At 42.1% G+C, this 23,613-nt stretch overlaps 1 protein-coding gene across 2 annotated transcripts in view; it reads right to left on the minus strand.

Annotated features, from left to right (window-relative positions):
* The window catches only part of grin2bb (glutamate receptor, ionotropic, N-methyl D-aspartate 2B, genome duplicate b), a 95,853-nt gene that overhangs the window by 66,690 nt on the left and 5,550 nt on the right, over nucleotides 1-23,613 (minus strand). For both annotated transcript variants that reach the window (XM_086157006.1, XM_086157007.1), the window contains exon 3: nucleotides 4,516-5,223. In XM_086157006.1, the coding sequence (XP_086013132.1) occupies nucleotides 4,516-5,223 (708 nt within the window). The remainder of the gene's footprint in view (nucleotides 1-4,515; nucleotides 5,224-23,613) is intronic.

The raw sequence follows: 23,613 nt of genomic DNA on the forward strand, positions 1-23,613 counted from the left end.
GTTACCAATGTATTGGGCTGTCACATTCGGTCTGAGTCAGCTTTGGTGGGCAGAGCAGGGTGCGATATAAATATAAGACAGGGAAAAATGCACGGCAGGTCAACAGGGTAAAAGAAATTTGAGTCATCACTAATAAGGTGGTTACAGCATTTAAAGATAGACTCGCCATCTGCGTTTATGAATAATGTCTCAAAAAAACTCTTTCACAGGGAGTTAAGAAAGAAACTTCAATTACATTTGAGGTTTAGGTCTGTCGAGAGCGGAACGTAGATTATGGATCCTGATACCGCAGTCGTGTAAAAATCACTTGTCAAACGGAGGCGCAGGCTTGTTTTCCGAAAACAATCTGATTTTTAACAATATTTGACATTGTGCGGTGACATGTTCCAATAAGACGTTTATCTCCGCCTTGATTGATTGAAATGTGTCGATTGTATTGGCATAGCTTCAAGTGAGAAGCTATAAATAATGAGTCGGCACATTATACATGAGCTTCATGCCGCAGTTCAAGAAGGGGACCCACTGGTTCCCATTCTTCCAAATGACTTATTTTTCACTATATGGTTTAAATTAGAATTTCGACTTTGTTCATGTGATTAAAATTTTATTCTCTCTTTGAACTGCACATTTCTTGCGAGCACGGTGCCGGTAATAGAAGTTGTGTCAGTCTGGCTCAAACAGAGCTCAATAATGATCAGCCCCTGCATCTGACAGTGAATTTCTCATTCATTAAAATCCATTTGCATTTCAGAGTGGAAATGTGCATAATCGATGTTGGCCTTTAAACGCTCTTGCTCTAATCTCTAAAAGAAGAAGAGGAAGAAAAAAGGAAAAAACAAACTCAACAGTGAATAGCGGCGGCCCCTCGATTTGGGGAAACATTTCACGAAACATAGCACGATCGACTCAACAGCTGAAGATGCAGTAAGAGTTAACTTCTGGCCAACCCGAATTTCCTGCAAAAACAGGAAGCTACTGTATATTCCTGTAATTACATTTTGGAATCGTGGAAAATGTAATTATTTTTCAGTAACGCTGTTTCGCCCGGTTTATTCTATCTTTGATTATCAAGCCATGAACTTGCCGCCAGCGTCTTGATAAATTCTTATCCCTCTCTGAAATGGGCTCGTCATCATGGGATTTGACAATTATAGTTCTGATTTTCTGATTAGAAACTCAAAGGTGGGCGGCGTTGCCTCGCTGCAAGAAGGTCCCCGGTTCGATTCCAACCTTTCTGTGTGGACTTTTCATGTTCTCCACGTGTCTGCGGGGGTTCTCCAGTTTCCCAATCATGTGTTGGGTTCACTTGACATCCTAAATTGCCATGACGTGTGAATATGAGGGTGAACGCTCGTTTGTCTCCATATGCGGCCTTGTGATTGGTCCAGGGTGAATCCCGCCTCTTGCCCAGTGACAACTGGGATAGGCCCCAGCTCCCTCGAGTGCACGTTGAGCGGTGTAGATAATAAATGAATGAACATTCAAAGGTTTCTTTGGCGTGTTGTCGGCATGACCCCTGTGGAATTTTTATAAACTGCAAGAACGAAGCCCTGAAAATGCGTTCAGGTGATCTTGTCTGAACGCCGGCCTTAAAGATCCACTGTTTGTCATTTGTCTAATCAATGATAAACTATTAAAAGACTTACATAATGCAAAGAAATAGCCATATTGATTCATTTTCCTAGTCTTTACACCTCGCTGTTTGTACTGTCTAGTTATTCATCGGTTAAAAAAAATGAGCCCCTTCCCCTCCAGCACTTAGGTTTTATCCTTTTTGCCCCCCTTCTTTCCAAGAACGGCTTCTGAAAGAGTCAGAAATATCCGTTTCTTCTGCTCAACCGCCTTAACTCCTTTGATAGAGCAAGTTGAGACAAATATATAAGTAAGTGGTTGCCATGCCAACTATATCCACCACATTCATCTCTCATTCTTCTGCGTGCTTGTGCGCGCGCGTGTGTGTGTGTGTGTGAGACAGAAAGGAAGGCAGTAAAGTGAACGTACATAACAGAGAAATGTACTAGAACACAAGGCGTGTCAGTCGTAGTCGCTGGAAATGTAAAACAGTACAAAGATTTTCACATGTGCGGTTAACGCAAGCACAACCTCATATGGACAGTACACACACACACACACACACACACTTCCACATCCTTATCTTTGGTTTCCTGTTGCCACTCATGGTTTGCCCTCTGTCTGTCTTCACTGTTAAAATGAAGTAATTATACGTTGAGCACTATTCTCTCACGCTCTCGTACTCAAACTAGATGTGCTATTTTATAATCTCACAACCCGTCCCCCCTACACTCACACACACACACACACGCACTCACAAAATTATCTTCTTGAATCTCCACTGTACACTGAGTCGTTGTCCTTCCTCTACTTTCTCCACGAACGTTAGATTTTTTTTTTATACCTTTTTATTCCATTTAATCCTTTCATACTGTGACACTGGAGAAATGGCCTTGCTGGCTCTGACGGTGTTTCTGGACCCGGCACAGAGCGTGAGGGTGTCAGTTGGATTGCATTGCATTTTTGGATGGTAACACGGCTCTCTCTGAACGGATCGTTCGATTTCATCTCCGTTGATGAACATTGACAGATAGCCCGGATTTTTTATATGTTCTGCAATGAAACACTTGATATCACGATTATAACGTTCTGTTCAGAGCCTTTAAGCCTGCCTATTATCACGGCTCAATGCGCTGAAACTTGTCAAATGCAATCGTAGTTGACAATTTTAACTAATTAGACTCTTTGCTAAGCTGACAAATATTTTCAATTTAGACAAAAGGCTTGACATGATGCATGAATTACATGATAAACTATAATTTTCATAGATAACTTGTTTTAATCAATCGAGCGCAATGTACCCAAATTCCAATTAGATCATCTGCTTTACAGGATGGAGTGAAATCATGGAAAAAATAAGAGCTTCATCTGCAGCCTTTGAGTAAATGCCATTACATTGGGAACAAATTGATATTCAGCACCAGTTGTCCAGCCCCAAAGTTTGACAGACAATGAGAAATTTGTTGGCACAAATTAATATCACCATCGTGATGATTGCTTTTACAATCAGGATGAGGATGTTTAATGATTTGTGATGAATAAAGTTTTGAGACACTCGGATTTGCACTGGTTTTTACATCAAATTGACAAATGAGGGTCACCGTTTCCACGTTGCACTGAGCTACTCCTTGCAGGTGAATAAGAAAATTGGTCGCGCAATGAGTGAAATGTTACAGTCAGTTGAATTTTTGTTACCCATAGCAACGTCATACTTCTCTTTCCCCGACAGCTGTTGATGGGTGGTTTTGACAACTGCGTGGCAAAACAATTGAACGTTGAAACAAATTGATGCTGAATAATCTCCGCGTACATGTTAATGTTTAAATCTATGAACAATTTGGTAACGTAAATGTCATTTCCAACCACATGTTTTTTTTTCCCGTTGAATTTACTTTTGGTTTCAAATCGTCAATATGAATCGCATTTAAATGTTTTAATCAATGTAAATTGGGTTTATTTTCACGCAAGGAAGAGATGGCGAACCTTTTCACAACAACTATTATAGATGATTTGTTTATTGCTAAAAATAACATTGCGCCCCACAGTCAGAAACCAAGCCATATTCAATAAACCAATCTTTAGAATTTTAACCAATCCCCTAATCTGACTTTTGACCGATTAACTGTTCATATACATGCTTGAGCAATGAAAACATTCTCCTCGCTTAGCATTCATGAATCCGTCTGAACTAAATCTAATACGTAAATACCTTTATTTCTCAAAAGAAACATGGTGGGAAACAGACGGTTTCTGTTCGTCCTCCCATTTCCTACAAGAGCGAGCAACAGGCAGCTGATAAAAGCACGACCTCAGCGTTGCACCTGTAACACCGAGTGCATTTCAAAACTATCCTTCTGCTTCCGAACCCTAGCTTCTCCTTGTAGATGCCGGTTTGTGCCAATTCTCTTCCCACAGAGATGATTTTTGACTTGTTATGTATTCTTTTGTTTTTTGAGCCCTTTTCAAGTCGAGTGAACTCAATCATCAAGGAAGTTTTTGTTCGAAAACGAGGCAGCTCTGTGCAGCGAGAGGTCTTACATACAGTGGCAGACCCCCCCCCCCCCCCACCCCCCAATCATACTACTTGAGCAAAAATACTAATCCCTATGCTAAATTTTCAAACCTCAAAGTATTTCGCGTTGAAACTGGCACAAATCATCATCATCATCCTCAAAATAAACCACTTGGGTCTCTTGATTTCAGTCACCGATTGAACATGAAACTTTAAGCAATGTGATTTTGAACTGCTTGATGGTTTCAGACAAATGAAGAAGGAGCTTCTGGTATGAGAGGTGAAATGTCTGCAAGGTCCAGCTGCTATGATAAGAAGATTTTGACGAGGGCTGACCATGACCAGGATGACCGAGAACCTCCCCAGACACTTGCCTAACAGAAGGAGCTTTGACCAAACCGATACCGTTGCTTGAGAATGAGTCGCCTTACCTTGGCGGCCATGACCATGGAGGAGCCTCCCCTGATGCCCAGGATGGGGATGTGAGTCTGGGCCGATATGAAGTCCAGGATTTGAGCGATAGCCTCCTGGTCTGTGTCGTCGCCAAACACCACGCCTTGCAGGGAATTCCTTGTCATTTGCGTACAGATCTGATAGATTATGCTCTTCGGGTCGGTCTCGTTCATGGTCACCACTTCAACTTTGGGAGGGTAGGGGATGTGCAGGAAGTCCTCTTTCTCAAGCCCCGCCCCCAGGGCCACTTCACTAGAGTTTCCCACCAAGATGACGGCGATGCTGAGCGAGTTGATCAGTTTGGGGTTGATGGGGGGAAGAGCCGGTGAGCCCGGGGAATACTGAGGGGGGATGACAACGGCCCTCTGGCCGCCGCCGCCGCCGCCTCCTCTCGGAACACCTTGTCCCCCCGGAGATCCTCCGGGTCCCGTGCCCGGACCTCCACCCCTCCGTGACTCGCAGACAGGCAAGAGGAGTATGGAGAGGAGGAGCACCGAGAAGGACAGGGAGGCGAAGTGCAGGGTCAGCCGGGGCCCAGGATGAAGAAACCGGGACGGCTGGTCCGGAGGTGGAGCAGGGGGACGGTGGTGGTGGTAGGAGGAGGGGGAGAAGAAGCGCTTGTGCTGAAGACAGGAGGGAGAGAGGTGGAGGCTGACAAGCATTGCGGAGGAGTGTAAATGCCGTCCCTGGAGGAAGAGACCAAGAGGAAAGATAAATGCAATACACTCAGAACACACTGAATAATACTATGATGATGCTAAATCTGAAAATACTATACACAAAACGGATGATATGAGTCTATCACTATTAGTCATATGTGATATAAAGGACTGTCTGAAAATTAAAATGGGTAAATGTAAACAGTTTACATCAACAAACGTTATCACTTTTCTGAGTCACAGCACGTAAGCAATCAAAAACAAGAGATAAGAGATAAATATCACTGAGGATTCATACTCTCTGATGATATAGTTTTGTTTTTTTTAACACGATTTCTATTAAGTTTTTCTCAACATCAATATGACAAGTAAATGTACAATATATAATAAGATGGTAATAAGTGAATAAGTTGGAAACAGTAAAAGAAATATCTGGGTTGGGGGGTGCGTACGTTATGAAAATCCACTCCATATGCATTTGTCCGGTGCCACTCCAAAACTCCTCGACTACAACCTCATTGTTTTAGTAAAAACATGACAAGTGCCCATCAAAAATAATCTCCTGAAGTCTTAATAAATATGTAATTTGCTCCATCTGGTATATGTCCCATACTTTTTGGATTCATATATATATATATATATATATACACACATTGGGGGATCACAGTGTAACCATCTAATAGTTATGCATTTTAATGCTGCTGTGAGCAATGTGTTTAGGGAGGTATTTTTCATCTTTTCTGTCTATACCCATAGGGGTTACTCCTAATAATGCTGTTGTAGTGCTTTGTGGAATGCCCCGTTTAAAAACCGCTCTAAGTCCGTCTTCCAAAATAGACTTAGTTGACGACAAAGCCAGAATATATGTGTGTGGTTGGCAGTATCTTTACCGCAATTCCTCCAGCAAGAACTACAACATGTCTGCCCCATCTTAGCTGTTATTTCTGGTGTTCTGAAAAACCTAGTAATTACTTTCCACTTGAATTCCCTCCAGGAGTTTGAGTTTGTGGTCCGGTGTGCCTCAATTCATATCTCCTCCCAGGTGTCTGCTGGCATGTCACTGTTCATTTCTGCCTCCCATCTCTGTCGTATCTGTTGTGAGTTATGTATATTCATAGATCAAAATATATTACCCGGCTTACTAATTATTTTCTTTTCCCTAGTACTTATTAGTGCTATTAGGAACCTTTCTATGGCGGTAGGTCCCTTTAGTTTTTCCCACTCCTTGTGCGTTGTTAGGAAATATCTAAAAAAGTCAGTCCACGCTGCCATTTCTTTTACAGGGACTTCAGGAAAGGGTAATATTTCCAGGACCTCTTTGCAGCTGCTTTTCTTAATGTTAAGCCATCGTGTGGATTTATCGTTCTGAATCTATGCAATCATTGGCTTCTTTTATGCAGCCCGGAAATAATATTTTAGGTTTGGAGATTTGAGACCCCCATCTGATGTGGATGATTGTAAAGTTTTAATTCATAACAGAAATAGTGTTTTTTCAAACATGTGATGATAATTAAGATTAATTATTTTATCGGCGCTTATTTCATATCTTGCCCTCAAGGTCAGGGTTTAGGAGGGTACAGTCCGAATGTAGCAACCAGTCTGAAGTCATTCTGTGTGGATATCCATCTATTTGGCGAAATTCTAGTGAGAGTTTTCTTTTGACTTTTCTTTTGCAACTACATTGGTTTCAAATGGCTGATAAATTAATTTCAAGCGTCCAAATCAGGAAAAATAAAGCAGGGATGGAACTTTTGAGATAAAAAACCTTAATGGAAAACATTACTGTATACCCTGAAGATTGCATCTACAAGTGAATTATCAGAATGTGTTTGCTTTATAAATAGAATTTGCTTTTGCCTTTTATTTTTTCTTCACCGTGTTCCACTGGATATTGCTGTTGCCTGGATATTATGGTATGTGACGATATAAAACTGATTCAACTCCCTGACCGCACAGAGACAGAAATCTTACACTCATGGACCATCAAGTGGCAACTTCACATCCATTACGCCGGGCTGTGACTCCCTCAGCGGAACCCTGCGGTGTATATCCAGGACGGAACGAAGGAGATAGCGACTGTGTGTGTTGCTGTGTGTTTGTGTGCGTTGGGGCGTGTTGGGGTGTGAGGGTGGGTGGGGGGGGTAGGTGTAGACTGGATAGCACACAGGGAATTTTGAGAGATTGACAGTCTCTCGGCTTTGCAGACAAGGCCAAGTGACCATTAGTCTCTCCCTGCCTCACACACAGCTCCTCATTGCTCTTCTCCCCTTTGCCCTCCAAACCTTCCTTGCCTTAGTTCCTCTGTCCAGCCCCCCCGACCCCCCCCGTTGCCGCCGCCGCCCGCCCCCCATCCACCGCGCCCCCGCTATTCTTTGAAGTCGTCCGCGACCCATTATTTTCTGTTATTGCTATTATTTACCGCTCCTGTATCGGCTGCGCCACAAAGAACATGGGAGGATTTTATAAACAAGAAATGATGAAGGGAACAGACAAGAGGAACGAGATGGAAGTGGGAAAGAAAAGAGATGCGCTGAGAGAGAGGGGGTGCGAGGAGTGGTGAAATATATAAGCAGGGGGAGGTGACAGGCAGGGGAGAAAAACAATTAGTCATTGCCTGATGTGAAAATCGTGGACTCTCGCTGTTTTGGTGTGGATGCGAGCGCTCATACAAATCAGTCATCTCCACAAGCGTATCAGGGGCTGAGATTTGGGCAGGTTTTCTGCTTAGAAAAATGTCGATGAATCTTAATGAGTATTCGTTCACGCTCATATTCGGAATTAAGCACGGAGGGCATGTTTTCACGCGAGGGTAGGGCGTATGGCTTAGCCGTTCTCACTGGTTGTGAAACACCTTTGGTGATCTTTTATTCATAAAATGCACCGTGTGCTGTGAAGCCTATTTAGTTATATGCGCCAAAAAAAAAAAAAAAGTCCTGAATAGCAGAGGCAGGGAGAACTTTTTGAGGGGAGATTAAATCTGACAGAGGTAGAAATCCAACATACAACCCAAGGAGTAATCTGAGTAATAGGGCAAGCAAAAACAGTGGAGCACCCGAAATTCAGGAGAGAAGAAAAATGGAATCTGCAAATAAATATTGGGCATTTAAAGGGTTCCTTATCACCAGAGGTTTGTCAGCCGTAATTGCAGGTGCAAATGCTAATTGTAAGTGAGATGAATTCTCCGCAAGGACAACACGTTGGAGTGAAGAGACGGAACAAGAGAGAGAGAGAGAGAGGGAGGGGTGGAATTGAGTGGGAGGAAGGCAGAAGAGAAAAGAAGAGTGGGGTGAGGAGAGAATAAATAGAGACATACTCAAAAGAGATGGAGGTGGAGGAAGAAACAGCAATAAGAAACCCAGGAGTGGTCGGTAGGGAGGTGTGGAGGGGCAACGCAGCAGAAGAAAGATAGAAAGGAGATGACACAAAAGTAAGAAAGTAAGAAAGAAAGAAAGAAAGAGGATGACACGAATGATGAAATCGCCAAAGACAAAACAAGAGCCAGGAGGAGGTGAAGATCGTAAAAAAGAAAAAAAAAAAAAGGAAAGCGCTCTCTGTCAGCCATGTTTGGGGAAAAAAAAGGATACAAACTACGCAAAAGGTCAAATGAATACTCCAAGAGGGGGCTTGAGAGAGAAACTATTTTGAAAAAAAATCTTATGTGACAGAAAAGCAGGGAGCAGAGAGAGACTGTTCGGAATATGTGCTTATGTATAACAGCAGTGCTTGGTTTCCTTAGTAACAATTCAAATGTGCCTCCACATAGCACCGTGATGGACAGGAAGATACACACGACTCTCGCAGTTTCACCAATTCACGCGGACCGCTACGCGCACGCCCTCTCCTAATAACACACAATTTACTTTTATCCAAGCTGGCGTTTACTGCGGCCCTGACGAAATTAAAAGGCTTGTAATGTAAAATAAGTAGCACTCTGCCATCACCCAAATGTTTGCATGCTCACCCACGTGTACACATGCGGGGTAACTTAATGCACTCCTGCAGAAAAAGAAGATCAATGCAACGGCTTTTAGTGCACCTCACATTAAAAATTAATCTTCAAAACAGTTACGGACAAATCGAGAGAAATAATAGGGTAGGAGGTGAGCGGGATTCGAGCAGAAATGACATTTGGACGAATCAGATCTACACATCTTTACTATCAAGAAAGGGTCACAATGAAAAAAAAATTAATTCAAACAGAAGATGTCACAGAGCGGATCCTGTATTTTCAGCACAAGAGAACCGCAGACAGCTGTATGCCGCTGCGACGGTGAATCCAAGGTGATCAGAATGTGACCCAGGGGAAAACAGTGGCGATCAACAATGATACCGATGGTTTGTATGAACAATCAACCTAGTGCACCAATAGATACACACATGCATGAATACACAGCTAGTTGTGCAAATAGTGAAACGCAGTAGGTCAAACACTGTTTGGGTCCCTGCGTTCGGACATCTGAGCCCCTCGGTGCATGTATGCCTGCTGCCTTTTTTTTTTTTTACCCCTATATGGAAAGATGCGCATGCTCTTACACGCATGCACAGTTGCAGAAATTCAAGTGTACACTGAGTCAAGCAGGATCATGCCGATACGAGAGAGACGTCTGTCATATTGCGCTTAACATTTACAAAGACCATTGATCAAGGGCTTTGTCAAATGGCAGAGGCCATCGGTGGAATGAGCAGCGCTGGCGGCACAGAACCGCATGGACTTACAATCTGCCAATATCACCTCCAAATAATCGATCAAGCGGCGGTCCTTGTGTCTCGATGAAACGGCCGTTTGTTATTTGTTACATCGACGCATATCTGCGCACATTGATATTCGCATCTTTCGCCTCTCGCTGGGATCATAAAGACATTGTAGTAGCAGAAATACTGTGGAGGCTCCAGCAGGATGGGAGACATTAGAACTCAAAATGCCAAACAATTTAAAGCACACGTATGCCATCATTACAAGGATTGCTCCATCCCTCCGAGAATTGCTGTTGTGGGTTGCGCTGTGTAGCATTTGAAAGGCGTCAGGGGATAACATGAGCTGACAGGCATATCTATTAAGACGCACATTTACATAAGGTGGGTGGTCAGCTACAGGTAAGAGAGGTACTAGTGTCGTCTCCACTATGCGCATACTGCACCCCACCTTATTTATAAACAAGACATAAGTATATTTGAGTGGCTTAATTAATCTGACAAACACATAGAAGCTTCTCTGAAATGCATTAAGAGACTCTGCATAAGTAAATCCAAAAAGAAAACGAGAGTTGTTCTATTCATTTGAACAGGATGTATTCAAACATGACATCCATGTTGCACAGGTAGTCAGATGCAATATGACGTTTTTATTTTTGAACAGAGTTCTTTTCTTTTTTTTTTTTTCTTTTTAGTCAGGCTGTCTGCTGCACAACTGCACTTTGTAGCAGAAACAATAAGTGTGAAAAATACTGTTACATAAGATGTTATAAAGAGCAAGGGATAAGGGGTATGGCTGTGGCGTTGGGAACAAAACATTGCACAAACCCACTTTAACAAATCGCAAACAAAATAAATAAATTGACAAATTCCTCTGCAACCTGATTCCAAACATTACTCCTTTACTAAAAATAGCTGGCACCTTATTGGGTAAATGGTGCTCAGCCTGAACTGCCAGTCAGAGCTGTGTGACATTGTTGGGCTCATTCAGGTAATCAGACATCACGCAGCTATAATGTGTCCCCTGCAGGGTTCGTTGAAATTAGCACATGACCTGTTTACATCCTCTGTCATCATTCAATTGACACAGTATCAGTGCAACTTCAATGTCACAAATATTTGGATGCTTTCACAAACTCTACCTTTGTTTTGGAAAAGGTTTGAAATTCTTTTTGAGAAAGCTTACAGTTGGGGCTGGGGTAGCCTCTGGTTATGCCGCTATAGACTTACACCGCCGAGGGATATCCCATGATGCACTTCTCTCATTCCCCACACCCTCCCCATCCCGTCTGCAAACATATCCCTTCATCAATGCACGATATTAACCACATATCTTCTTCCAAGTCCTTGTGCTCTCTAATTTCATGGGTTCCCGGAGGGATCTACTGCAGCTGCCTTGCCGGGCGTCCACCACTGTTATTTCTTTTATGACTATTAAAGCTATTATTGTATCAATTCAGCTATATATTGCTGTCAGCGCTTTTGTTATTATTAGTAAGAGACCATTTGTGTCAGTCCCTCTCTTTTTCTCTCGTACTACCCCAACCGATCGAGCCAGAAGGCCGCCCACAGTGAGCCCCTGTCAGCGGAAGGTTTACGTCCTGGTAAAAGCAAATTTTCCTTGAAACCATAGCCAAGCTCATGGAGAATGCTTTGTTTTGGTAAATTATTTTTAAGAATGTGGGTCAGACCTAATTGACATGTTAAGTGTCATGAAACAACTATAATGGGATTTGGCCACATATACATATATATTTGAGTAAAATATGACATTTTTTGCGTATCCTAACCCACCTGCACTAAGCCCAGAGCTCATCGGATCTTGCTGATGGAGTAAATAGAAAACAATGGAAGCACAAGTGACTATTTACATCAGTAGAAGATGGTCACTGAACCTTTTGTGCAACGTTGCAGGTCTTTTTAGTCTTAATAATGCTTGGACAACAATGGGAGGCCTAGAGGGGAAGTAGCAATATTGGAAATTGGTCACAGGCAGAAATCTTAGGACACTGAATATATTTAATTTATATATTTATGACAAATGAAGAATTGCATGGCAGGCTTTTCATTTAGATCATACTTGGACCATATTGGAAATGTCGGGATGAGAGTGGCAGATGAAAGGGAAAAGAGATGAAAGCACTGTGTTGAAAGCAAATATGAATATGCACCGTTTCTTTAACCGCATAAGGTGGACATCACTGCAGCATGTAATTTCAGATTCAAATGTGGTCTCAACTAATTTTGGGATATCAGTTTCTTCATTACTCGGTTGAGGAGAAAAAAGAGCAAATATGGCCTTGGGTTTTACAGTCAATGTACGTTGCTCGGGCGAAGAATTTTATATCTGCTAATTGCGCTTATTACTATCCAGACGTGATTATCCAGTGCCCTTCCGAGGCTGCCCTGGACTTCAAATGACATAATATGGTGTTTTTATAACAAATGAACTGACCACAACGGACAGACAGACACACGCACATGCATGGCAACACAGTCCCCCTCCAAATGCGCGCGCACACACACACACACACACACAACTGTGAGCATCCACATAGACATGACTTCACTGGTTCACTACTCACTCATATATGGACATGAAAGATACACACTGAGAGGCACTGGGATGAAAAAAATTCAGGGTTGAGGCAGGATCCATCTATCCCCCGGGGTCTTCATTACCTCACTGAAGCCATTTATTCCATGAGGTTATATCTCCTGCTCGGGACTCAATTTAGCAGCAAAGTGACGTGTCTGTCTCTGCAGAATACGGGGGCCTTTAGAGCCTTGGAGGATCTGGACCACCACTGTTTCAGACTGAATGCATCTAGACCCAAACCATATGTGCATTCCCATGATGGTTGGGTTTCCCAGGCCATTTTTGTACACTTCAAACGCAATCAGTGATCGCTTTTATCGTCAGACAGCAAAGTCTGAGTCCTTATACGGCAAACCTTGTTGCATTATGCCAAAATATTAGTAGGGTTCTCTGACAAAAATTCTATGGCAACTATATATCATGTCGTTTACTGGGATAAAGATGCAAGCAAGCAACAGCTCAAGTTCTCTCCAGCACGTGTCTGATTTCTAAAGCTTCAAGAGACAAATTCTTTTCATCGGTTTAAGCCTCACACCAATCTATATCCTTCGGAGTTGCCGAAAAGCCTGTCCTTTCACCCGTACCCGTACCTGGAGCTGTACTGCCTACAAGAAAGCCAAGTGTGATCCAGCTGAATGAATTTCCTTTGACAAATTCATCTTTTCCTTGGGGTTTCTCCACCTGGCTTCCAAGACAACAAAAACACTTCAAAAGAGGGTTTATACAGAACTTGGTTAAGGGGTAACATGGGTAAAGGAAGTTCCCGTTAGATCTGATAGGGATATCAATATATCAGCATGAACTCCCACAGATCTTTGCAATCTCTGACTGCCTGTCCGTCAGCAGAAACTAGCTGCTCCCAAGTGGAAATCCCAATTGAGGCAGCCGATAAAGCTGCCACGGTGCCTGCGGGCATTCGAAACACCACTGCCGATTCTCGCAACCTTTGGACAAACCTCAGCGACTTTCCATGGGAGACAGTTGCCCTATAGTCCCATGTAACTACAATGTTCAGTGATGCAAAGCAGGACATTCATTTCACGTGGCAGCAAACAAATAAGAAGGACCTGCCCATTAGAAAGATACTCAGCTGCCTCCAAATCTCACTTGGTGACCATTTTCCATGTAAATAGAGCCAAAATAACAAATGGTGTTGGCTGTGTTTCAGTCGCTCTTATACGATTAGAAGAAACCTGTCTCAGAACAGAAAATACTGTTTGATGTACTTCAGATTTGCTTATCTGAAGATTTACATTTGACATACTATAAAGCATATACAGCAACAAGAAGGGAGAGGATCAAAATACTAGGCAAATTTCAATTCTTTTTTTTTTTTTTGTTTATAATGTACATCCATGTAGCTTTGCGGTCTGAGCTGTATTGAAAACTCGATACCTGGCACTAGTGACACATTTTGGATAAAGATCAGTGTGCGCACTGCAGCATGTCTAAGATCCCATGACATGTCCATTCCTGTGTTTGGGTCCCTTCCCAACTACAACCACAACAACAGCCAGATCACAGATGTTCTGACTCGGGGCCCGGTTTTAATGTGCACTCAAAGACATGCCACATGACGGACAATGACATGTATGTTTTTTTCGATCTCGAGATGTAGTCCTATTTGTTTGGTGTGTCAAGACTGTGACTGCATTTTTGGTTGGTTTTCTTCATTAAATCACATCTGAAGAAATTGACATTCAGGTGATTTCAACCTACAGAAATATACATTTTCATCACTGAATATATTCGACTGAAATGCGGTTGACATATTACGCATCGCAATTGGACAAAAACTACAAAGCCATGGCCAATGTCTCGACAATGCAGTCATCAAAGAGCTTAAAATATCACATATCTCATGAAAATGCACACTGAGTCATCCCCCGTTTGGGACACTGAAATGCAAGGAGGATGAACGGTTTCCTCATCCTCTTCTTATTCTTTAGGAGCTCTTAGACTTCAGCTTCTGCGAGACACTTAAACAAAATGGCATCTAAAATACAAATTTAATCCAAATAAATCATCCTGTTGACTGATGGTATTGACAGCTGTGAGAAAAAATATTTTTTGGAGAGGAGCATTCGTTCAATATTGACTTGACTGTACATTTACTATACATGCCGTGGCATCTGCATCACCCCGTACAGGTAAAACTCAATAATTCCCGCAGCTAGGAGATTTCTTATTAAAACATGGCTAAATTACCTACATGGTCAAATAAATGCTGGAGAAATTGTGGTTAGTAATCAGACCCACATATTTTGGTCATGCCCGAAACTAAACACATTCTGGGAGGAAGTGCTTGAAACACTCAAAGAAGTATTTGGTGGAAATAATAAAATGGACCCAGCAGTCCCTCTGCTGTGTCTATGAGCAAGAGACATCGAAGGAAGACCCAAAAAATCTTTCTTACAAATATTACTAACAACGGCAATCAAAAGCATTTCAGTTGACTGGCTAAAGTTGGATCCCCCATCGCACAAAATGTGGATTGAGAGAATAAAGGACTTATATCTGATGGAGAAAAAACTTACTGACTTCGACTGCAAAAAGAACGATTTATTAAAAGGTGGAGAAGAGCATACTATAACACTGAGGAATGCCTGTATACATTTTGAATTCAATCTGTATTATTAATAGCTCTAGAATAAATTGAATACTATAGTTTTTGTTCTTTTTACTTTTGCAATACTTTTGCAATTTGCATACCGGCCCAGCAGGTCCACCTCAGACGCCATACAGCTCCGCATCCAACACGACATAAATCATCATAAACACAGGCACTCCTCAGGCATGTGTCCTCCGACCCATCCTCTACACCCTGTTCACCCGCGACTATGTCGCCCCCCATGAGGACAGCATCATCCTGAAGTTCGCAGACGACGCCGCAGTCATAGGACGCATCACCGGCTGAGACGAAACGGCCTCCAGGATTGAGGTGGCCAGTCTGGTGATGTGATGTGAGGACAACAACCTCACCCTCAACACGGACAAGACCAAGGTGATGATAGTGGACATGAGGAAGGAGGGAACTCATCAGCCACTTCTCCTCCAGGGTCCTGAGGTTGAGAGGGTGAGCAGCTTGGAATACATGGGTGTCCACATAAGCGAGGACCTCACCTGGTCCCTCAACACCACGGAGACGGTCGGGAGGGCTCAACAGCGGCTGTACTTCCTGAGGAGGCTGAGGACGTTTGGCATGTCACCTAAGATCCTCAGCAACTTCTACAGCTGCATTGGTGAGAGCTTCCTGACCAGCTGCATCACCGTGTGGTACGGCAGCACTACTGCTCTGGACCACAGATGCCTGGAGCAAGTGGTAAAGCCTAGAGAGGATCACCAGAACTCCACTGCCTTCTCTGCAGAGCATCTACCACCGCAGAGTCCACTGCCTCCATTGCAAAGGACCACGCCCTTCGACTGTTCACACTCCTACTCTTCGGCCAGACGTACAGTAGTGTGAAATGTAGAACGACACAATTAAAGAACTCGTTCCACCCGACTGCCATCAGACTCTTAAACAGCTGACACTCATTCTTCTTGCACATGTAACTACTGCCTGTTTAAACTGCACTCATCCTTGCAACTGCACTTTGTGAGTTGCACACCAAGCTGCACTCAAACGTCTTATTTCACCACCCCATTCTATTGCACTGTTCATATTCATATCTATAATCATATTTGTAATAATGTTTATGCTCTTCCCATCAACACATATCCAAATGCAATGTGGACAGCAAAGCAGGAATTTCCCTGTCCAGGGAAACACTGTGCATGGACAAGGAATGAATGAATCTGAATCTTGTTTATCATTTTCATTGTAAATATTACTTCTTATTTATTTTTATTATCTCTGCTATTATAACCGTTAATGTTTTTGTTGAGTCATAATTATTACCCTGAATTGGAAATCAGTAGACATGATGAATATGATTCTATATGTGTAATACATATGTATCTGAAATAAAGATTATTACTATACTAATACTAAATTAATACTCACGAATATTAGCTCAATGTCGTTTCTAAAATCCAATAATGATTCCTTTTAAAATCAATTGCAGCAAGACTTTAAGTACCTGTGGCCTTCCTGCACACTTCATATTTCGAATTTTTCAATCATTTTGTTACTTTTAGTGAATTCCATCCAAGTTGTAATATACTTTGTCATAAAAAACAAGTCCAATGTCACCGCTAATGAAGTTCCAAGTTTTGGTTGAAGATGTCAGGTAGATAGTACCTCTAGATAGTACCACCAGAGAGAACTTGAAATATCAAAAAAATTAAAAATTACAATAATTCAGTTTACAGCTATACAAATGAAATAGTAACGTGGGCCATTTCAAATAAGCCACTTCCAGCACAGGGATATGCAAACAGAAAATTGTTATATTCTTTGATTCTCCTTGATATTAAAACGATCAGAGGGTTTAATTGTCAGGTTATCGTACTCTCTCAGAAATGTTATGGTTTCTTGTTTGCTGATATTTGTTCTCCGTCTGTTATTTCAGATCCATGATCACTTTCAGCCGTCAAACATGGCGTCGGCTCCTTTCATCTTCACATCTTGACCCTTTTCTCAGCTTGCAGATCCTGTTGTTTACTCTCTCAGCCTCTTTTGTCTGGAGGGAATCGCTCTTTAAAACAAAAAATCCTCGGAGTACCTTTTGCAGTCATTGAAATATGAAGTGATTTAAAAGGCCTTCATCTGACGTGACATGATAAGAAAATGTCTACATGTGCGAGCTCAGATATTACGGTTGTTTTATTAGCAAATGAAATCTAGGGCAAAACCGAGAGGCGCAGTTCAATTCCAGCAACTAAATGATGGAGAAAAAAAATCTTTTCAGCAGAACCTCCACAAAGAGATACTGTATGAGAGAATATTGGTGGAGTGCCTACTGACTTCAGAACTACACTCTAAGAAACGTAGCAATGTGGGTAGAGGCACCATCACAGCATTGGGCGCCCTATTCTCTATTCTTAGCTCTTCCTCCTTCTCTCAGTCACACATGATTAGGTGTAAGAGAAGGAGAGGTAGAAGAAGCATGCACATTCTGCTCTCTGATATAAATGGAACGGCATTCACACTCAGATTGTCTTTTTTCACATCACCCACTTGAACATGCAGAAAATTTTAAACATCATCCATCCGTTTCCAGGGAAATTCTACTCGCTTTTCATTAAAACGTCCTAATGCTCTGTAAGTAAAAGCTCCATGCTACAACCTGATATTAGACTAGTCGTGATAGCTTATAGTTTGATTCATAAATGTAGTTGTTTGAATGTCATGTGCGACAGCCATGAATCTACTTAACATTGTAGTAATAATAAGAACTGGCATAGGGTGTAGCCCAAATCTTGCCCAATGACGGCTGTGATAAGAGTCAGACACGCCCCGCAATCCTGAGCGCAGGATAAGCGGTATAGATAATGGATGAATAACAACTTATTGATTATTATTATGGTAAATCGCATCAACCTCTATCACCAATTCACACTCGCACACCGATGTCAGCAGCGCTGCCGAGTGAGGCGCTTACCAGGCCATCGGGGACAACTTGGGGTCCAGCGTCTTGCCCAAAAATACTTCAAAATGCAAACAGGAGGAGTCGGGACTCAAACTGCCAATCCTCTGATTTGAGGTGGCACCCGTTCTTCCAACTGAGCCACAGCCATCCCATAATAGGTGGCATCTCCGCTATCCATACTTTTGTGATTCAACTAATGTATAGTAAGTCCCAAACACTTTTGGGTGAACTTTTGATCAGATAGGTCTGCTGTACCTCACTGGGAGCTGATCCTTTTCTCCCCCTCCTTACTGATGGGAATTAGGGGGATAACAAAAAAAAAGGAAGAAAGAAACAAACTCACACTGTGAAGCAGTTTTGACAAAAACTGAATTATGACCTTCATGCGGATTTGGCATATTCCAGGGCACTTGTATCCAGATGGAATTATGACGTAAAGTAAACATCTCGTCTAACCGTGCACTAAAATTCATTTTTTTCATTAATTCTATTTGGCCAGTCCACATGCTGTCCTGGGGCAGTTTTCACTTGGCCATTCTTACAAAGCTTAAAATTAAAATGACCCCTTTAACCTCACCAGCTACTTACATTTCCAAAGACCCTGACTCCATCCTCAGTGCAATTTATTAAGTTACATGTTATCAGCTGGTATTAATTTGCTTGCTTGTTGAACCAGTATGCGTTTACACTGCACTTTGAACGTCCCTCGACATTGATGTCGTCATAGCGACACAACACATGAAACTACCACCAGACAACGCAGTAAAATGCCACTGATTCATGCAGATATGAAGACAACAAACATTGTTTTTATATTTATATGCTATCTAAATACTGAGAAAGCATAACTTAAACCTTTAGCTGCTTGTGACAGATCACCCCAAAGCCTTAAAATGTTAGAGTCATGACAATTTCAGTTTTGAGTGAAAGTTGATTAAAAAAAATATCTGACAAATCAGATTTCAGATCAGACATGGTCTGTCGCCTAGTCAAGCAAAAAGGTTCAATGTAGTATATATTTCTTCGAGAGACCCACTGAAGTTACTGCATCAATGTCTGACTGCCTGTACGCGCACACACACACACACACACACACACACACACACGCACTCAGCTTCTCTCCAACCGTCGACAAAGATTGTTGATGTGTCTCGCTGTGCGGGGTGCTGCACAGCAGCGAGTTGAAGATTTAATCCTGGCCTGCAGATGAATTGCTAGTTCCATTATTGACCTGCTACCTCCTTGAGTCAAAATTTGCAGCACAGACAGACCCATGTTAACCACTGTTGTGCGTGGGGGTTTTCTTTTTTCACAGTCGTGGCAGTGTGATATTGGCTTCACTATTTACTCAAGTGTAGTGAATCAAATGATACGGCTCAATCTATATATTGAAAAGGGAGCAATGAGTCCGCTGACAAAGAAAGAAAGGTTTGAGTTGGAACTGGTTTTAACGGGGCAAAACTTGCATGGAAGAATATATGAATATTTTATGGTGTGTGGAATATTTGTTGAAAAAATTATGACAAGGTGTTTCTTGGTCATCCTGTAACTTTGCAACCCCCTCTCCTCTCCTCTCTCTCTCTCTCTGTCAAAGTAAACAACAAACACCAGGCTGCTCAGCACCTGCGATCCCACAATGACTGAATCAACATTTGTAAAGCTGGTCACATGAGGCTCGTATCCAAAACCGACTCAACCAGCTGTCTGTGAGTTCTGGCGTCAACATCTCGATGTTGTTATATCCATTGAACGTCACTGCTGCCGCCGAATCCGAGCAAACTGATCCAAACAGGGCCGCCTCAACCTCCGTGAAAGAGTTAGCATTCGCCTTTAGTTGTCCTATTCAATGCTCACCATCTAAACTTGTTTTAAATTGTTATTTCCTCAGACGGCATTACTCTGTGAGTATGTTATAACTTCTACTTTGCTGGTAAGAACAATTGTAGTAAAACTGGTATAATAGGTTAAGTATTTCATGTCATTAGCTTGTTAAAGTTAATGCTAACTTGCGCTATGCTAACTCATGCCACGCTAACTCAAGCTGCAATAATCAAGGCGATGCAATGACGTGTCAAGCTTGCGCTAGAAGGGTTTATGCTTTTGCAGATACACTTGTATGTTATTCTGTTTAAGTTTTACATGTTTTTACACGTTGTGGGGAGCTTGACAAACAATAGAGGAGATATCTTGCGATCTTTGAAGCTTGCACCACATGTGTTACCTTGCTGACTAGCACGCTGGAAAGGAAGAAACTCGATGCAAGGACAGAAAACTTCCCTTTTACAGTGAAATAAGGAATTTACAGCTATGGCTGCAATATATCATTTTCGTGAAATTCATAGATGATTAATGTGATGGCTCACAATGGATTCTATCCATCATGGAAAAAGATAGCAGCGGTCACCCTGATTTGAGTGCAGTCTGGCTTTGTTTATGACCGAGCAAAGAAGTCTTACAGCTCTCTGGGATGACTTACTGCAAGTTATGGGCCATATTTTGGCTTTTACAGAAAATGCGACGGGTAAGTCAATAAAAGATGTTAACCCAGCAAAAAGAAAAGATCGTGGCGAACAAAATTCTGCATCATTTCCAACGTACTGTGCAGTGACTTGCAAATATGTTGTCAGTGGTGATCACTTAAGTAGTACATATGAGTTACTCTCACTTTAGTTAGCGCTTCCGCCTCACTGGGAGTAGGTCCCTGGTTGGATCCTGAAAGCGAGCCTTTCTGTGTGAAATTTGCATGTTCTCCCGTGTCTCTTTGGGTTATCTCCGGTGTTCCTGCCACAGCCCAAAAATGAAGTAGGTTCATTGGAGACCCTAAATGGCCCAGATGTTTGACAGAGAAACTGATTGGTTGTTTGTCTCTATATGTGGCCCTGTGATCAACTGCCGACCGGTACAGGGTGAGACCCACCTCTTGCCCAATGACAGCTGAGACAAAATACACACGACTCAAAACACATACAACACAGTGTCAGCAATGCAGGGGGATCTTGAAAAAATTAAATGAATCCCCATTTGAATTCTTTGAATGGGCGGTAGAGCATTTTATTGCTTTAAAGTTAAATAGGCGAATGCTTACAAAGTCTTGAATCAGTCAGTCAATTTTGTCATCATGAACACAGAAGACACAGCTGCTTCTTCAGACATGTTCTCAATTATTATTATTAGTTCAAATACTCATGTTACCGTTGCTGTTTCCTGTATTAGAAGACTGTTATATTGTATGTCTTCACAAAACTGCAGTAATACCGGTAACCCGGATAATGTTTGACATTATTGTTGTGATATGAAATTCAACCCAGATTCTGCTGTAATCATGACTCTGCCATTGCACAAACTTCCACTGGGTATGTTGCTTTCTCACTCAGAGCTACATCTGCCTACAAAGCTGCTTCCTTCATCCACTGTCAGTGAAGCTCCCACTGGATTTACCGCCTGCGCCTGGATCTTTGCCTGTCTGTCTGCTTTCCTGTCTGCCACGCCTTAACCCCTTGCTTGCTCTGTCACATTCACTCCATCTTTTTCAACCAAAAATCTGTCCCAAAAGTTCACATTCAGCCACTATCAGCTTGCCGCGTCATTCAAGACCCAGTTGGTAAGGACGGCATAAAGTTTTGGAGTGAAATGTTGTGGGAAGGGCTTTGGGGACTGAAGAGTGCAGTGTCTATGCAGCAGATGCTAGTAGGTGAATAGAAAACAGCCTGTTCAGTGATGAAGCTGCTATGTTAGGATGAAGGGACGTACCAAAGCACATCATAATCAGTCAGAGTCATCTGAGTCGAGTGAATGCAAATGTGGGAAAGCTTGGTTTATGTTTGAATAGTCTCACCCACAGCTAAAGAATTCCAGCCAAGAATCTAATCCGCAAGGCCACCAAGAGAACAAATTCTGGAGCCTTTCCAGTGGCAGTGGCTGGACACTGACGAAAAACAGTATTTTTTTTTCCCCACTATCTTTTTTTTTTTTTTTTTATAATTTTCACCCAACAAGAAAATGAGTGCAGAAAAAGACTGCAGAGGAGGAAAAAAAATAAATGACATTTATCTCTGCATTTTCTGTTTTAAAACATGACAGCCAATGTTCACGACATTACATTTCTTCATACTAATAAAAACTTTAAACAGGCATAGACCAAAAAGGCCACAAAGATGATTCCGGAGTACACGAGAGAAATTGGGCCAATGTTAAATGGGTCTCTTCAATCATTTAAAGCATTCCTTCAACAAAGTGGGGAAAAATTCACTCAAGTGTGTTTTGTGTAATCCTGCTGTCAGACAGACATGTCTGACAACAGCCTCGTGCACGGGGGTAAAAAACACTTGTGCAAAATGGTTTGCCGATGGTGGTGTTAAAATTTTGGATAAAAGTTAAATCACTTTGACAGCAGTGACTAAGATTTCTTGAGGTGCACTGAGAGAATGAAGCAAGATTATATTCAGGATAAATCATAAAATGTTCCAGTCACGTATACGTATTTGTAACCTTGTCATTATAAGTTCAGACCATAGGCCCTTGTGAGGCTGCCATATGATATTTAGTATTATAGAAATCAGACAAATGGTTCTAGCTGCTGACAGAAACTCCTCTGAATGCAGCAATATCAATTATTTTGGATGTCACTTCAAAAACTCATTAACTCTGTCATTCATTATCTACACCACTTATCCTGCACTTGGGGTCAGGGAGGGGGCTGGATCTCAGCTGCCATTGGGCGAATAGAAGGGTTCACCCTGGATCAGTCGCCAGCCAATCACAGGGCCACATGTCAGGGCAATTTTAGGGTCTCAAACGAACCTACTGCACTAAGGAATCCAATGAGGAAACTCCATGCAGAAAAGTCCCCTTTTGGAATCCGTGTTCCACCCCAGACTGCAAATTAAGCTGGAAAAAAAGCTGGTCTTTTAATTTCCATCCTAAATATTCTTGCCCAACTTGCCTTCAAGGGTCACATAAATGCCGCTCTTTCTGCAAAGATGTGTGAAAGAGGACAAAACGGATTCATATTCTGGAAAAATAAGGGGGGAGGCGGTGAATTTACGGGTGTGATAATAAGTTGCACAGCTTTGAGAACAGTTTAACACCTTCCCCAGCTGCATGTGTGATGTCACACCTTCTAGCCAGTGAGCATTAAATCAAAACTATACTGTAGTATTATGAAACGAAATCAATTCTATACTGGCACATAAGAGCTTCGCCTAACATATATAATTATCCCTGAATTGTGCTCCAACCCTCCACCACTGCCGTGAAATGTCACTCGGTTACATTACACTTCAGAGTATCAAAGACAATAAAATAACCGAAAACCTCGCCTCACCTTTATGGCTCGGAATAAATCGTACTCCCTCTTGGAAAAGTCTGTCCAATATTTTTATGTGCATCCCAAACTTGCAGATGTGTGTTTAATCACTCTAAATCTTTAGCTGCAGCTGAGGGGAGCACAAGTTTATTAATAATAATAAAATAAGCTTCAGTATCTCCTCTCTAGTTTTAATGCAGTTGATATCGCCCACGGCATGATGAGATGTGGAAAAAAAAAGGACAGTTCATCTCCTCCTTTTGGTGCCTCCTCATCCGCTGTTCATT

Source organism: Fistularia commersonii, chromosome 12 (assembly GCF_037954325.1).
Source record: "Fistularia commersonii isolate RoL2024-O1a breed Wild chromosome 12, RoL_Fcom_v1.0, whole genome shotgun sequence".
NCBI lineage: Eukaryota > Metazoa > Chordata > Actinopteri > Syngnathiformes > Fistulariidae > Fistularia > Fistularia commersonii.